The sequence below is a fragment of the Amblyomma americanum genome, chromosome 4 (genome assembly GCF_052857255.1).
Source record: "Amblyomma americanum isolate KBUSLIRL-KWMA chromosome 4, ASM5285725v1, whole genome shotgun sequence".
Taxonomy (NCBI): domain Eukaryota; kingdom Metazoa; phylum Arthropoda; class Arachnida; order Ixodida; family Ixodidae; genus Amblyomma; species Amblyomma americanum.
Genome location: NC_135500.1, coordinates 19,327,725 through 19,343,963, shown reverse-complemented (window position 1 = coordinate 19,343,963; position 16,239 = coordinate 19,327,725). Strand labels below are relative to the sequence as shown.

Genomic DNA, 16,239 nt, shown 5'->3' with positions numbered 1-16,239 from the left:
TTCTGTTATAGTAGAGATTTCTTTCAAATAAAACGGGTATAGTAAAGAGGGTCTGGCCGTGGCGACGTGCCTCCTGCGGAATGATGACAACGCGACATGCGCGAGGCCGACATTCGGAGGTAAATGCATACCCAAAAACGATTACTGGTGCTCTTTGAGATAGTGCTTCACCATCAAGCTCGTAAGCTGTAAGGAAAAGCCAACTTCTACAGCCCTTCGGGCCATGTGGCAAAGCGCGGTGCGCACGGAGGGAAAAAAGTAAAGCGGGCTATGAACGCAGAAAGAAGGAGGCGCGGGTCGCTTAAAAAGTAAAGACAGTAAAAATGCGGCGAAGGGAAGAAAAGGGGCGAACATTCGCAACGTGAAGCACAGGGAAGTGGCGGCAAGAAACGAGCAGGTAGCGGCACTGCGCGAGCGGTACCACAGCGCCTCGAATGTGTCGCGCGTAAAACTGTTGCCTCTTAAACGACTCTGAGGCTGCGGAAAATGACGCCGTGTTCACGCTAAACTTCTGTTTTCACATGAAAGCAAACTCGCGTTATATGCGTAGCCGCATTGTATTTGTGCAAATGCGGTACTTCCTCAAGACGTAAACAAAATCGAAAACGTGATAAGATGAAATGTGATAAGTCAAAATAAATAATTATCACATAATGGGACAATAAGAGCGGATGGAGGGTATTTGTGAGTGTTTCTTTCATAAACCAATGCAGTAACTCGGTAAAACGTTATTTATTCCTCTCTGCCTCAAGGCGAAACTGGTGGTCCGCTCACCGCTGGCTTTTTGGGGGAACTGGTTGTTCATCCGGCAGGTTGGGGCTTCAGTCCGCTTGTGGTGCGTCAGCGGGCCACGGCTGCTTCAGCTCTCCCGTGGTGTGCCTCTCTTCCTGGCGTCTCGGCTTGCAGTGCTGTGATGGGTCGAGGCCTCGGTATTCTTGGGCGTCTCAGCTGGCGGTGCTATGACGGGTCGAGGCCACAGGATTCTTGGGTGTTTCAGCTGGCGGTCGGTTTGCTACGGTCCCTGAGGTCCTGCTTCGCTGATTGTAGACCAGCGCGATCTTGCATCCGTTTGCATCGACCATCTCTGCTCGAATTTTTTTCCGTTCTCTTCTGCCTTCGCCGTGTCTCTCCGGCAATTCTCCTTCTCTCTCTCAGAGTGCTCTTCGCCCAACGGTTTTTCGCCGTCGCTGCTCATGCAGTTGACCAAGGGCAGCCGCGGCCATTAAGACGGGAAGTCCGATGGCCTCGTTGGGGATGTGTCGAAGGGGATCAGGTGTCCCTCGGAGGGCAGCGCTTCCCTGAAGTCAGCGTCTCGTGTCCTTTGCTGGCAGCCCATCTGGTGACAGCCTCCAACATCCCCCGCCACCTCGAGCCGTTATGCAGTCTGTTTGTTGTGTCTGCTGCTAGTAAGGCCGCCTGTCGGCCTCCACACACAAATGTACTAATGTGCCCGTCTGCGCATGCCGGTGGGGGGGCACCGCACAGCAGGCCGAAGGGAAGTCTGCGGTCGCATCGGGCGCCGCGCGCGACCTCTCTCTGCCTGAGTCGATAAATTTGTAGACAGGCAAAATCTCTTTCGCACTAGTCGGCGGAGTGAGCTCTTTTTCACCAAAGCCTGGGCCTCCCGTATGCAGCCGTTCACATGCTTAATCTCAAATATTTTGTGCACCTGGTACATATTAACCAATTTTTTTCTTTCATGATATTAGCATATTTCTTGGATTGTTGCTGTCTTCACTAAATTTTTGTATTTTACACTTTTTCTGATGAATTATGAATCTGCATATACTCTTTAAATTTCTGTCATTCAGAAGTATATTCATGTTAGTGAAGGTGTTTGTTTCCTAGCATTTTCCAGCAGAAATATTGGGAGAAGAAAACGGCGTTTGTAACAGCTTCAAAAATAGCTGCTCTCTATATGGCATTAATGCAATAGTGTTAAGGCTCCTGTTATGCAGAAAATCTGTCGGCGTTGTCATTGTGAGTAAAAAAATCCCTGGAGGAGCAGCCTAGGTGGGCCACTTAGGTCACGTGACCTTGTGGCGTCATTACAACCTGTCCGCCAGATAGTGAGCAAACTGACTACCGTTGGCAGGTGGCAATAAAACATTTGGAGAGGACACTTAAGCTCTGATTTTTGGAGAGGACACTTAAGCTCTGCCTTAAGGATATGACGCGATAACGTTAAGGAGTTAATAATGCCCATTATATGTGGGGTATGTCATTCTCATCTTTACATTCGTAGGTCCCTGGGAGCCCTCACACCACTCTTTCTGCAGTGGTGCAGCAGTTAAGCGGTGCGCCACTGCCCTGTGATTGCAGATGCTGCCACCGGTGGGGATTCTGCAACCTAAGTTGCTCTTACCGAGCAGCCTCTCACAATCAACCATTAATTTAACAGCCACCTGTCATGGTGGCCAGTTTGGTCGCAATTTGACGGGCAGGTAGTCATAACCCCACAAGGTCACGTGACCTGGGTGGCCCACCTAGGTTGCGTCTCTGGCGGGTGGCTGCCTGGGCCACCCTATGCCACCTTATTTTTCGCTCACAAGGCTGACAATGCCGAAGCCAGATTTTCTGGGTAACGGGGCCTTTAACGCTGTCATATTAATGATTGCTCGGGAAAAGTTCACCAAGAGGAGCAACCTGGGTCGAAACCTCAACTGATGGCAGCACCTGCTATCTCAGAGCAGTGGCGTATCGCTTAACCACTGCACCACTGGGCCAGGTGTGGTGTGAGGACTCCCACGGATCTATGAGTGTAAAATCGAGAATGACCAATTCCACATATATAGCCGTTAGCCCACTGAAGCAATCACATCATACCCTTAAAGGGGCTCTGGAAGGGGCTCTGAATAATGTTGCGGTATGCCTAGGATTTTAAAGGATGCCGCTTTTACAAATTTCCTCCAGCAAGAGTTTTTTTAAATTCGTTTTGTGGAGGCTGAGTTATCTGCAGTAAAGATTAGAATTTTCACGTTTTTGCACCTATCTCTCTCCCCTCGTCACTTTTGCACCCTGAAATGTCCGCGCTCTTCTGCCAGCCCTACCCACTTGGCCCCTCCGCTGGCTGCCGAAGCACGCGGGAGTTCTCCGGGTTGTGGCCATGGTGGCTGCGTGACGTTAGAAAGAGTTGGCACGGCGAAACAATGGTGGCCCTCCACTGCTGACCTAACTTGCGTGGATTGGGGCGAAAGCCCAGCCCCGCTGGTCGCCCTGAGATATAGAAGCGTGACTTTTTAAAAATATATTGTAAATGATTGTCTCGCTTTTCACGTCTTGTACGCGGCATAAACGCTCGGTGGCCTATACTCTGCATAATGCACGCGTATTATCGCCAACCTCACTCTTTTCAGGGACCCTTCAAAGCAGAGCTTAAGTGTCCCCTCGAAGTATTTGACAGTCGGAGCACTGCAACTTTCAGAAACTTTAGTAATGAAGCAAGTAAATCTTTGTAGATTTCAGAATTTGAAAAAAATGTTTTGTCGTTCTGTGTTATAATTAATGTTAAAAATATGTGTAGTAATTTTCAGCAAGGTTTTACTGCTCAGCATTTCTATTTGAAGTGCATGCTAACAAATAGTATATTCATATAGCATCATTTTGATGTGCTGTATACTTACTAATGTAACTAACAATTTTTTCAGTCAATAACCTATAAAACTGTCCATATTTACCACGGTAAGGAAAGAGTTAAGGTGCGTTTGGTCCTGTTCACTTTGCCAGTGCTGCACGCATTCACCTGATGCACATTGGGCCGTGGAACTTAGGTGTAAACATGCCAGGAATGAATGTGAAATTATAGGAATTTAAATAATTTTAAGCAGTGAAAGTAAATTAATTTTATTAGGGGTGTGCCATTTCTCGTTTGCTGGGTTGAGTGCCTCGAAAGCGAGGGTGACATGCCAATGGCCTGGGCCAGCAAGACAGTTAAGTTGCACGTGTGTGCAAGTGGTGATGTGACTGCCACCTTGGCATTAAGGAAAGGGAAAGCTATGTGTATGTAATGCTAGAAGCTACGTAGCTTTCTCTTTTCAGCGCACTGGGCCGCGATTTTTTATTTTAGCCTTTGTAAAAGCTTTAACCAGGTAACAAATAGAATGCCTTGAACTGTGTTAGCAGAGAGGCTATTCAGCTTTGTCAAGAACATACACTTTCCTCAAAGCGGGCCAAATGTTTTGGTGGCCACTTTGAAGCTGAACTCTTATCGCAGTTCAGCAAGGAAATCTGAAAGACTTGTAGCAGCTGTGACCAGTCTGTTTCTATGTCCACATTGAAAGTGATTTCATTACTTCTTGGAACCTATTGTGAGCATAGTTGTCTGGTATTTAGGAAGTAATGTAACTTGATTACTTGGTGCAGTGGCCAGCAGCAGCAGCAGGTGAGCGACGTCTCATCGTCGTCCTCGTCGGGGCCCCAGCAGCCGCAGCCGTGCTGGGATGGGGGGGAGCTGAAGCGTGCGGGCCTCAAGCGGCGGGCACCGGACCATGCGCCTGGGCCGGCCAGCCGACGCCAACCCTCCTCCTCTCATCACCACGCCTGGGGCTCTGGCCGCCAGCCCAAGGCCGCCACCGTGGCGCCCAACACGTCCAAGGCAAGCACTTCGGAGGGCGACTACCAGCTGGTGCAGCATGAGGTGCTCTACTCGGCCTCGCACCAGTACGAGGTGCTCGAGTTCCTCGGCCGTGGCACCTTTGGCCAGGTGGTCAAATGCTGGAAGAAGGGCACCAATGAGATCGTCGCCATCAAGATCCTCAAGAACCACCCCTCGTACGCCCGCCAGGGTCAAATTGAGGTCAGCATCCTGCATCGGCTGGCCCAAGAGCCCGCCGACGACTTCAATTTTGTGCGCGCCTTCGAGTGCTTCTCGCACAAGTCGCACACCTGCCTCGTGTTCGAGATGCTGGAGCAGAACCTGTACGATTTCCTCAAGCAGAACAAGTTCTCACCGCTGCCGCTCAAGTGCATCCGGCCCGTGCTTCAGCAGGTGCTAACGGCACTGCTGAAGCTCAAGCAGCTGGGCCTCATCCACGCTGACCTCAAGCCCGAGAACATCATGCTGGTGGACCCTGTGCGGCAGCCCTTCCGTGTCAAGGTCATCGACTTCGGCTCGGCCTCGCACGTGTCCAAGGCGGTCTGCTCAACGTACCTGCAGTCGCGCTACTATCGGGCGCCTGAAATCATCCTGGGGTTGCCCTTTTGCGAGGCCATTGACATGTGGTCACTGGGGTGTGTGGTGGCCGAGCTCTTCCTCGGCTGGCCCCTCTACCCGGGTTCATCCGAGTATGACCAGATCCGCTACATCAGCCAGACACAGGGGCTGCCTGCTGAGCACCTTCTTAACGCGGCCGCCAAGACGACGCGCTTCTTCCACCGCGAGACTGACTCCAACTACCCCTTCTGGCGGCTTAAGAGCCCCGAGGAGCACGAAGCCGAGACCGGTGTGCGCTCCAAGGAGGCCCGCAAGTACATCTTCAACTGCCTCGACGACATGGCACAGGTGAGAGATGTGCGCCATTCTGCAGGGAAAAATGTATCTAGAGGTCGAATTACCATATTTACTCATGTAGTTTGCACACCCCCAACTTTTTACCCCCCCCCAAAAAAAACAACTTTTTCTCACATTATTTTGCACTCCCTGCTGTGCAAGCACACCAGCAATCGTGGGGTTGCGTAGGGCAGGCTTGGGAACATTGATGTGGCCGCATTGCTGCCTGGGGGTTGCAAAAGGTGAGTGAGTGAGTGGTGTCAAAATTTTAAGTCGGTAATTCGTTTGCAAATTGTTTCCGGTGAGAAAAAGTCAATTGCGCTCTGTTGGCTTGCTTGTGCCAGCAGTCGCTTTCCCTTACAAACGGTAACCTCTGAAGCGTGCGTCACGCCAAAATTCGAAACTACTGGGCCGTTAGCTACTCTGCCGCTACTCAGCCGGGCACCGCTTTATCACCTTGTACCTCCATTTGCCTCTCGAATGTTGGCTTAGTGATTTTATTATTCTGTGTTTATTGCCTTGCACACGCACTGTCATGCCATCACGCAACGTTGGTATTATTTTTTTGTGGCCAGCAAGGGGCGCGAATTGCAGGGTTGACTTACATGTGGCAACATGCTATATAAATTCCGCGTTATGACATTTGTAGCGGTTTTTAAGGACGCATTCGCGAAATCCCCGCTAATTTGTGCACCCTCTTTTTGAATCCTTAAATTTAGGAAAAAAGAAGTACGCAATTACACGATTAAGTGCAGTTTGAATGGCCCTCAAAAAGCTATTCGCGTGGGTGTAAGAAAAGTTTGCAGTGGTCATCTGTTTTTGAAAGGAAGAGTGGGCAGCAACGACAGTTTTTCACAGTCCTGTCAAATGCTTAAATTAATGCATACACACTGTCGGGAGTGCCAGAAGCAGGACTACTTCATAATGGTAAGTGTCTTTGAGGCTTCTTTCATGGCGTGACTTGGTAGCGCTGTAGCCTTTTCACATGTGGCGTCGTGTGAGCAGCGTTCACCACACTAATTGTGAACAGTACGTGATGTGCACGAAGTTTTAGCTCAGTGAAAGAACAGAAGAACCACATGGATGGAAACAAGGGAAATGCACGTTTGCGGTAAAGGAAATGAAAAGACCAGCAACAAATCAATTGGTATTCTAAATGATGCTCAGTTGATCTTGGCTGGCCAAGGCATGGCTGGTAGTCGCGTGGGTTGGTCAGGCTGGCGATGATACTCCAAAAACGATTCTGAACGGATATTTGGATGATTGCTTGCCGTGCCGGTCACAGCTAAACCGGCACGAGCCGAGCAGTGTCCAACAGCATGGACACATGGGTACATAGGTAAGCGTTGGCCAGGGCTGCACTGACACTCCTATTATCCAAATTAACATGGTCCTAATCACCGAGGTTTTACAGTACCAGCACTTGGAAATGTTAGGTCAGCCTCAATGATTTCTGTTTTGAGTGCAGGGAAAAACATTCTGGCTTACATGCCCTGTAGGTGATCTCCGCTGCTGCAAAATGAAAATGGTTGATCACCTCTGCGTGGTTTTTCGTCATAGTAAGACACCACTTCGATTTCTATCTTGTCTGCAGGTTAACGTGCCGACGGACCTGGAGGGCGGTGAGCTGCTCGCCGAGAAGGCGGACCGACGTGAGTTTGTGGACCTGCTGAAGCGCATGCTGACGTTGGATCAGGAGCGGCGCGTCGCTCCCGGCGAGGCCCTCAATCACAGCTTTGTCAGCCTGAGCCACCTGATGGACTACGCGCACTGCGCCAATGTGCGGGCCTCGGTGCAGACGATGGAGGCCTGTCGTCGGCCAGGCACAGCCACTGCCCACTTCTCCACCCGCGGGCCCTCGCCCAGCGCCACCTTGTACGCAGCACAGGGCCGGGCAGCTGCCGCAGCGCCTCCTGGCAGCTTGTGTGTGTCATCGATCCTGTGCCCGCCTGGTGGCGCGTATGGGGTTGGCTCGCCCGCCAAGCATGTGGTTGTCGCGGCGGCTGCGGCAGCTGCTGCTGCACAACAGGCGCCGGCGGCAGCAGCGCTCCAGCTGCAGCAGTACGTGCCAGTGTCAGTCGTCGAGCAGAACGGACGCCAGGTCAGTGCATAAGGGTGTAATACCCCTGTCACACGGGCACTTGTAAGGCCTTAGAAATTAAGGTCCTTTGCCCCAAAGGCGCGTGACGCGCATCTACACGGCAAAGCGTCGAGACCTTTGCGATAAAGTTCCGTAGCAATAAAGGCGGCCGTCAGCGGCCTTAAAGTTGCTTAAAGGAGCAACCCAGACGGCAGCGCCAGCTAGCGAGCTCAAAGAATAAAAAATTGACGCAATTTTTAGTTTTGAAACCGTAAAAAAAATCTAATTTATCTTATTCAATGGTTAATTTTGCGTTACAGTGCACTTAACCGTAGAGGAAGCTATGACTAAAGACATCCACACAGCTAAGAAAGGACTTGAACGCTTTTCAGCAGCCGCATCGACACACACGTGCTTGCGCATCTCGCTTTGCTGTTTTTTCTTCGTTTGCTCTTTGTTGAGTGCGTGTTTTGAGTTTGCTTGTGTGCACAAAAACACAAGCAACAAAGCACGCTTCTCGAACACAACGAGGAGCCGAACGGAAAAGCGCGCCTACCGTGGTCGGACCGAGAACGATGAAAAAAAAAAGAAAGAAACTTTGTTTCAGAATATCTTTTTCTCACCGCCAGAACGCTCGTTTATTATCGTGATAGCTACTTTTTCCAACATAAACGAATGCACTCTTAGCTGAAGTGCTGCCGTCTGCTTTAATTCCATAATGTTACTAGCGCCGCTTCACACACAGCAGTGACTTTTGGCATTCACGGAGGCCGCGTTCTAGCTCCTTTGGATTTGCCGTGTAGCAGCGTCGCTGCTCCTTTTCGGTTTTCCTCCTTTAGTGCAATAAGACAACTTTACGGCAAAGGCCGAGAAGGAGTCCCATGTGACAGGGGTATTACTCTGTGCAAGACATGCGGTTCTTTTTATTTTTGCGGAGTGAGTTTGAGCAGACTGCAGGTGCTCTTCTCCGTGTGAAGTTCATGAATCGGGCGCCGTCGCACGAGCGGAAGCTAGCACAAGGCACATTGTGGTGATCGCTCTTTTCCAGCACCTGATGCAGGGTGGCATACACCTAGCAGGCATTCATGGAGCCATTGCTTAAAGCACTATGTGCGCAGCGATGCAGTTGCAATTCAAGGTCATAGACACTAATTTTAGTTGCATTTTTTATGTGTTAGCCATTGAGGGGGACGACTGCTTCTGGAGAAAAATTTATTTCTCCACCAAACTTCATGAAATTGCATACCCTTCACCAGCTCCTCATGCCGATTTAAAAAAAAAATGGGATTACTTTTTTGACAGGTTAATTCGTTCTCAAGATGTAAATAATTAGCCCCCTATTGTTCGCCAGAACAATAGAGAGAGAAGTAAAACATACAAGCTTGAAAATGACACTTTGTTAGACTCCAGAAAGAAAATGGCACACAGTGTTGGAGACAGTTTTCTAATATAACCATCGTTCTAACATGCAATTAAGAACTAGATCATTAAAAAAAATTCTAAGCCTTAATTGAAAAAGCTGCTCCCAATACTGCATTCTCAGATCACCTAGCTACATGGTAAAAAAACAATTGTAGTTCTCTCAGCTATAGATGCTGAAATATGCCACTTCGAAATTTGCTCAGAGTCTAAAATTTGCATTCTGAGAAAAATGAGAGAAACAAACAGAGTGCTTTTTATTCTTGAAGGTATTGGTGAGCGCTACCAAAATACGGAAAGGGACGAACACACAGAACAAGCGCTTTGCGTGTGCTGTTTATTGAAGTAAATGTGCTGTTTATTGAAGTAAAATTCAAAGTTATCCATTCAGTGGCCTTGGGAAATTGCTAATAGCCTCCCAGAATGTATGAAGATTGCAGAATCGAGGTGTCTCGCCGAACGGGACCACCACCCCAGGTTTCCGTGTACGCAACTGCTGTTGCGGTTAGGCCTAACCCGGTCCCCACATCGCAGTGCAATTCGGACGGTGGTATATCCGCGATACTTGCAGTTTCTGGGGAGTTCTTGAAGTTGTCAATGAGTGACTTTTTCTTCTTTCCAAAATTCTTTCCGAACTCTTCTTTCCAATACTCAGACAAGATGGCTCCTGCTTGCTTGTCAGCTAATCGGATGACACGTTCCAGTCACGTGCACTGACTAGTGAATAGCAGTGCATGTTGCGACTTTTTTTTTGTGCCTTTTTTTTTGCAGCCAATAAGTGTAAAAGCACAGCAATGGCGCGGAATTGAACACGAAAAGCTGTTCTTTCGAAGGAAACCAAGATGGCGGCGATCACTGCCGGAGAATGACTGTTGCGTGTTACGGAAAGAGCGTGATTTTCACGTATCTGCCCAAAGTGTGCGTGGATCTATGTTTTTAATCGTATTACAGTCGAAATATTGACTCTGGAGTTCTGTAAATTCACAGACTAGTAGAAAAACAGCTGCATATTTAAAAAATTTTATTTCTGAAAAATCTATTTATTTCGCGTTTTTCGCCCCCAGAAGCCGTCTCCCCCCTTAAATTATGTAGTTCAACATGTGGTATTTGACTACAACCACTAAATAATTTATTATTGAATTTCTTCTTGATGCTTTTTTTCAGTTTCACTTTCACCAACCCAACGGTGCTGTGGTGTGTAATTGCTGTTTAGGTCATGTTAGCTGCAAAAAAGCCCAAAATATAGTCGCTGATATGCAACTGTAATTCACTACAACACTTAAGCAAGGTTGCTTCAATAGCTGCAGCGACAATAAATGACGTATCAGCAGTTATAGTGCTTTTTTTTTTTTGTGCATCACGTGACCTGAACACCAACTGCACTGAAACAGCATGAAGAAGAAATTAATTTTAAATTATTTAACGGTCGTAGGGGAATACTACGGGGTGATCCATGTATACTGACGCCTAATGCATGATTCAAAAAAAAGAAAACACTTAAGAAAAAATTTGGTGTCAATACTCCAGCACTTTTGGGGTCTCGTGATAGGTCTCACACCCCTGAAGTATGTTGGCTCCGCATATAGGCCAGCTTCCCAATTTCCAATGGCTACTTTTGCAGGATGTCGACACAGCTTGACTGAGTGTTATAAAGTTCAGTGCATTCTCTCTTCTTTTCATGTAATGGCCTTTTGTGTTCGGAAAATACATGATTTTAAAAATGCTTATTGTGCCATTCCACCATTTTTGTTTGCTAGAAGTATTTAAAATGTTCACTTCGGAATTATTCAAAGAAAATTGCTGTTCGATTCGAATTCGCTTCAAGCCCCAAAAAAAATGGCTGTGGTTTAACTCTGGTTAAAGCTGGAGTGATGTGATAGCTACAGCTGGCCGAGTGGAACAAGCTCAGTCGAATTGCAAAGTCAGTCTTTCGCCGCTCCGTTTCGCTGGGCGTTCCTTTTTCATTTTCGTCCCACTTGACACGGCACATGCGCGCAGCTGTTTGTTGCAGCTGTTGCGTGCCGCTTCGCTCACACTAACACACAGACCGAAAGGAGAGAAATCACACTACATGGGTGCTGTGAGCTAAGGATTTATCAGATGCGCCCTCTATGGCCCAGATTTTCCCTCATGCACAGCCTCCTCCATGCACTGGGAAACCTGGGGTAGTATTACCGCAAAGGAGAAGAAATAATACTACGATTATAGGGAAATGTAAGGCTTGGTAATATCGAGCGTGGAAAATTATAGAACCAAGGAGCGTGCTGAGGAGGAGGTAAGTGTGATGTAGAGACCTGAAAATCTAGCACCAAAACAGCCTCACACTCCTTTTTGTCTCGGGCTGTATCCGCATGATTAGAGCAAAATGTTTCTTCATTTTGTGTGCAGATGCGTACTTATGCTCCAGGGGTAACGATTTAGAAGAGCTGAGAAGCTGACAAGCAGAAGCATGTACTCTGTCGATAAAGACTTTCAGTGCTTCAGAATCTGAGAGCTTAGCAAAGAGTGCAAATGAACTTAAAGGGAGACACTGGTCTTAAAACGAAAATTTTTGATTAGAGATATTGTAATGAAGTTAGGTATGTGTGTGTATTTCTTCCTCCTGTTTTCAAAAATGTAATTAGTTTCAGCTTATCTCAATTAGTTCTCTACTTATGGAAAAATAACTGAATCCTAATTAGGTAATTTCTTACAGGTCATTAAGACACTTTCCCTCAACATATTATGGTTCCGATTAAAATGCAGCCGTAGCCAAAGACCTGCCATGCGGAGCTATGCTATTTATATTGTTATTAAGATACGTCATCGTATAAAAATGTTCAATTATGTCGATGCATCACAATTCTGGAATATAATTAGCTGGTATTATTGTTCACAAAATTTGATATGTTCAACTTAGCCACATGAAAATAGCATAGCTCCACAGTTCAATTCTTTCTGAATTCAACGGTGTAAAATTTATTAAAATTGCACCACAAAAACATAAGGAAAAGGTCCGTAAGGCTAGTGACGTTGGCAAAAAACATGAAGCTGAGAAAGCTGAATTTAAAGTTTTAACGCTGACTACAGAAAATTTTGGGAGGAATCTTCAACAACGGATTTTATTTAGATGTTCCCTATCTGTTTCCCTACAAAGCAAAACAAAAAGTGTCTAACATTAATTAAAAAAATGTCGAAGGTGTAAGTGTGATGAAGTTGTAAAAAAATGGTTTCTGATGAAGGTATCGGTACATTTTTTTAGTTTAGAGACAATGGAGTGCAGAGCTAGGTTGTTGAGCTCTAAAGACAATATTTTGAATCCTGAAAACTGTTTTTTGAGAGACCTAGCGGTCCGGAGCCAAGGAGATTCGAGCCTCCACAATGGCAAGCAGTTGGGTGATCCTGAAAAGGACCGTTGGGTGCGACACTCGACACGTCTCCTACTCCGTCTTTGTGAAGAATTGCCTGGATGTTAGGCAGCACGCTGCCCTGTTCTGCTGGAGAACATCTTCATAGCAGTCCAGGACTGTAATCTTCAGTTGCTCCTGTTTTGTGCCGCCTTGTCAGTCTCTCTTTCGTATTAGTGCTTTTTGGCTGAGCTCCATTTGCCTTGCGCAAATGCAGGGCGTCTTTTTCTAGGCTTCAGCGAACAAGGCATCCACCAGCAGCATAGCCCAGACTTGCAGTGATGGATTCATTAGTTGCCCTCCTTCCTTGGTTGTAGATGGCAACAGCTTCAGCAGCAGCCCGCTTCACACTTTTCAAAGAAGCATTCCTATTCTTTGAAGCTTGTGTCCAAATGAGAGAGTGTAGGCTCTCTCTCGCATTCTGAGTCTTTCCTTCACTGCACCAAGCCAACAGGTTCTCATCGCTGAGCCTTGCAAACACTGGCTCCAGAGCAGCCCCAACACAAGCCGGGAGGGCACTCTTGTGTGGAGGTGGAAGTTCAACATTGGCCAAGGCTCTGTTGAATTTGCACCAAGAGACAGCACCCTCAGGGCACTTGGAGTAGTTCGGGACATCATCTGTAGAAGTCATGTGCAGGAGTGTAGCTTCCACTGCCTTCTTCATGCCTGGAACGTCATTACTGTTGCTCCTGAGGGCATAGCCGTAGTAGTTGGTGATCTTCTTGACCTTTTCCTGCATCAGCTTGCCTCTTCCGCCAAGAGATTCAACTTGAGCCTTCTTTTTATCAACCAGGTTCCGCAGAGCAGTCCCCATTCGCTTATGAACGTGTTTGATGCAATCCTTCTTGTCAATCTTTATCAATCCGTACACTTTTGCTTCTGACAAAGCATGAAAAGTTCGGCTGTCTCCATCAGAGAGGATGGTCGTTCAGTGCAGACCATACTTGGTCAGAGACCTCTGAAACATGGTCAGCGCAGCCTCCACTTCCATGCGGCCAGAGTTACAATTGATGTTTCGCTGGCACTCGGGGGCGGCGAGCCAGTCACTGTAGCCTTCATCTTGTGGCTGTGGTCCCAAGGCACATCCAAGACGAAAGTTCGAGCAAACAATGTGGTCGATCACAAGACCAGTGTAAAGCTCAACAATGCAGCCCACACTGATGTGAGAGCTACGACCTCGGGTCATCCACGAACCATCAAAAGTAACGTCAATGTTCCCAACTGGATTCAAGAAGTCTCTATAGAGATTCTTGATGACTGCCACGCTGGCAGCTTTGCTTGCGGTCGCTGTGCTCTCGCAGGCTTTCACAAAAGTTTTCAGGTGTCCCTGAAAGGTCTTGTGGTGCAGACCTCGGTGTGACAGGTTCATACAGGCGCAAAAGTCTGCAAGGGCAGTCACACCTTTGCCTGTCGTCTCTATTCCCTTCATGGCCCTCATGTTGACCTTGAAGGGGAGTTGTGCTGGCAGTTCCACTTACTCGTGGGGAAGAAAATTGTTTCCTCTCGAAGTTTCAGCTGCCGCAGACGAGCTGGAGCTTTACAGCTAAGCCATACTCCTTGTCGGTTGCCTTGCTCTAAGTCAGACTTCCTGCGCCACAGGTTCCGCACTTCGCTTGCGCAAAAAGGTTGTTTAAAACTTTCATGTCCACAATCACGAACTCGGTACCAGCATCACCGGTCTGGCACTCCGCGCTGATGCCAAGAAGTTCAAACTTGCACTGGGTCGCTGACTTTTCTGGCAGAGCAGACTTCGTGTGCGCCGATCGCTCAACAAGCTGCGCCTGCTCCGACGCAGAGTAGTATACGGCATCAATACGAACTGTACCGTGATCCGGGATGCAATTCGTGCTGGAACTCGGTCCTGCAGTGTCGTCAGTGAGCAGCGTGGTTGATGTTCCCGGCAGATCCAGCGAGTCCGGCACCGGCTCTAACGAAGGTCCCGACAGCGCGCTTGTGGCCGACGCCTTCGGCTTTTTGATCCACACCCGTTTCTAACAGCTTCCAAAAGCTCGTTGCGTGCACGGTTTAAGTCGACTGTCTACCGTCATCTTGATCGCATGGAAAAACTCCCGGCACAAATCAGAAACACGGCGCGTTGAGAAAAAACAAGCACAAAAGCAGCCGCGCACTTAGCGGCAGTGACGCTGGTGAACGCAAAAGAGAAAGAAAAAAAAAAAGATGTGCCGGTCACACCAGCCAATGATGGCGGTGATCGGCCGACTGCAGTGTCCATGGCGCGTGCGGGAAGTTCGAACAAATTTCGCCTTTTTGGGGGCATTTCGTGGCTGCCGTGGTATATTGAAAGCATATTTTATCGCATTTCCCGACCGAATTTAGCGTTAATAATTTGAGAATAGGTGCTCGAAGGGTCAAACGTTCCGAAAATGAGTTTTGCTCAAAATCTATTTTTTGACCATTTTTGACTGTTCTAAGACCCACGTCTCCCCTTAAGGAATACTGAATGGTATACAGTCAGTGGCCGAAAATTCTAACGCCAGATTTTCCGGACATGCTTGATTATTCGGACTTTTTCGCAGCACCGTGACATGCCCCTTGGAGCCAATGTGTAAGAACGCATGAAATTTTGGACACACTGCAACTGACTGCTCGATTTTTCGGACCTTGTTCGCACTCGCCGCCAGTACCCAAGCCGCCATATAATGTGTAGTGGAACCTCATTAATTCAAACTGCAGGCTGGATCAAAAACTTGATCAAGCAAAACGAAATTCAAGCTCAAGGGGAGCCTCTTGCAATGCTGCATTCTGCGCGAGTCGGTACATTGCGCCTACATGGTTTTAAATTCGTATTGTTCTTGAATGTCTTCCACCACACAAACTTGGAACAGTAGTCAGAGTTTGCGGAACTCATCTGTGCCGAGTTTTTCGTCCCAAATACGGAAAAAGGTAGCAGCAAAGCGCATAGGAGGCGTACGGCTTCATGGAGACATGAGCGCGGGAGCAACGTTACTAGAACAAACTCAGTTTCACAGCTCCGCACGGATAGGTGTCCCCGGTGGCGGTCATGCGAACTAGTGGCGCTGCGGTCAAGTCTTGGTCCCTCGTCTTCGCCGCCGCCGCTCACTGCCGCGACCGCCGCTGCGCGTCATCTGTTTCTCGGCTTTTTTTTTTGTATTTTGTGACATCTGGCCTCTCCATGCCGACGTGCTTTTCACTGGGGGGAGGGGAGGGGGGGAGGGGGGGGCAATTGCGAGTATCGCAACTATGACTGGGAGAGTCGTCATTTCTTTCGGTTGCCGAAAGACCCCAGCGCTGTCGGACACGGACACAAGAAGACACGCAAGACAGGACAGGCACTGTGTCCGTGTTATTGTGCCCATGTTCCGTAGTGCTGTGGTATTCTGTCGACAGAAAACAGTGAGCCAGCTAGCCCAGACCAAAATCTTTATTGAAAAAACCCACTGAGTTTAAAAAATGGGAGCATGTGCATTGCAGAAAAGATTGAAAATTGATTTCAAAATGCAACGTTTGTTATCTAAAATGTCAAGACCTACTAAGCCGCTATCGTTATGTAGTTCAAGCTCGACTGCTGACCTGAAAGTCGTGGGTTCGACCCTGGCCGCGGCGGGTCGCTTTTTGATGGAGGTGAAATGCTACGAGGCCCATGTGCGGTGCAATGTCAGTGCCCGTTAACACTTTCGTGACCGCGGGAAAAACGGTAGTTTTCGTATATTCTAGTAATTATTTTTTTCCCTGCCACAGAAAATGATTCATGTTGAAGTGTATGGTATCAAATTGTAGAAGAAGAAATTATCGTTCCAACGGTATTGATTTCGAACAACATATTCATTAATGATAGTGAGATAAAATTATCAAAGCAAAAAAATCGCAACAAGAACGAGAAAGAT

At 47.9% G+C, this 16,239-nt stretch overlaps 1 protein-coding gene across 6 annotated transcripts in view; it reads left to right on the top strand.

Annotated features, from left to right (window-relative positions):
- LOC144127815 (uncharacterized) overlaps nucleotides 1-16,239 on the top strand; it is a 135,620-nt gene that overhangs the window by 38,870 nt on the left and 80,511 nt on the right. For all 6 annotated transcript variants that reach the window (XM_077660752.1, XM_077660754.1, XM_077660753.1 and 3 more), the window contains 2 exons: nucleotides 4,363-5,500; nucleotides 7,083-7,589. In XM_077660752.1, the coding sequence (XP_077516878.1) occupies nucleotides 4,363-5,500; nucleotides 7,083-7,589 (1,645 nt within the window). The remainder of the gene's footprint in view (nucleotides 1-4,362; nucleotides 5,501-7,082; nucleotides 7,590-16,239) is intronic.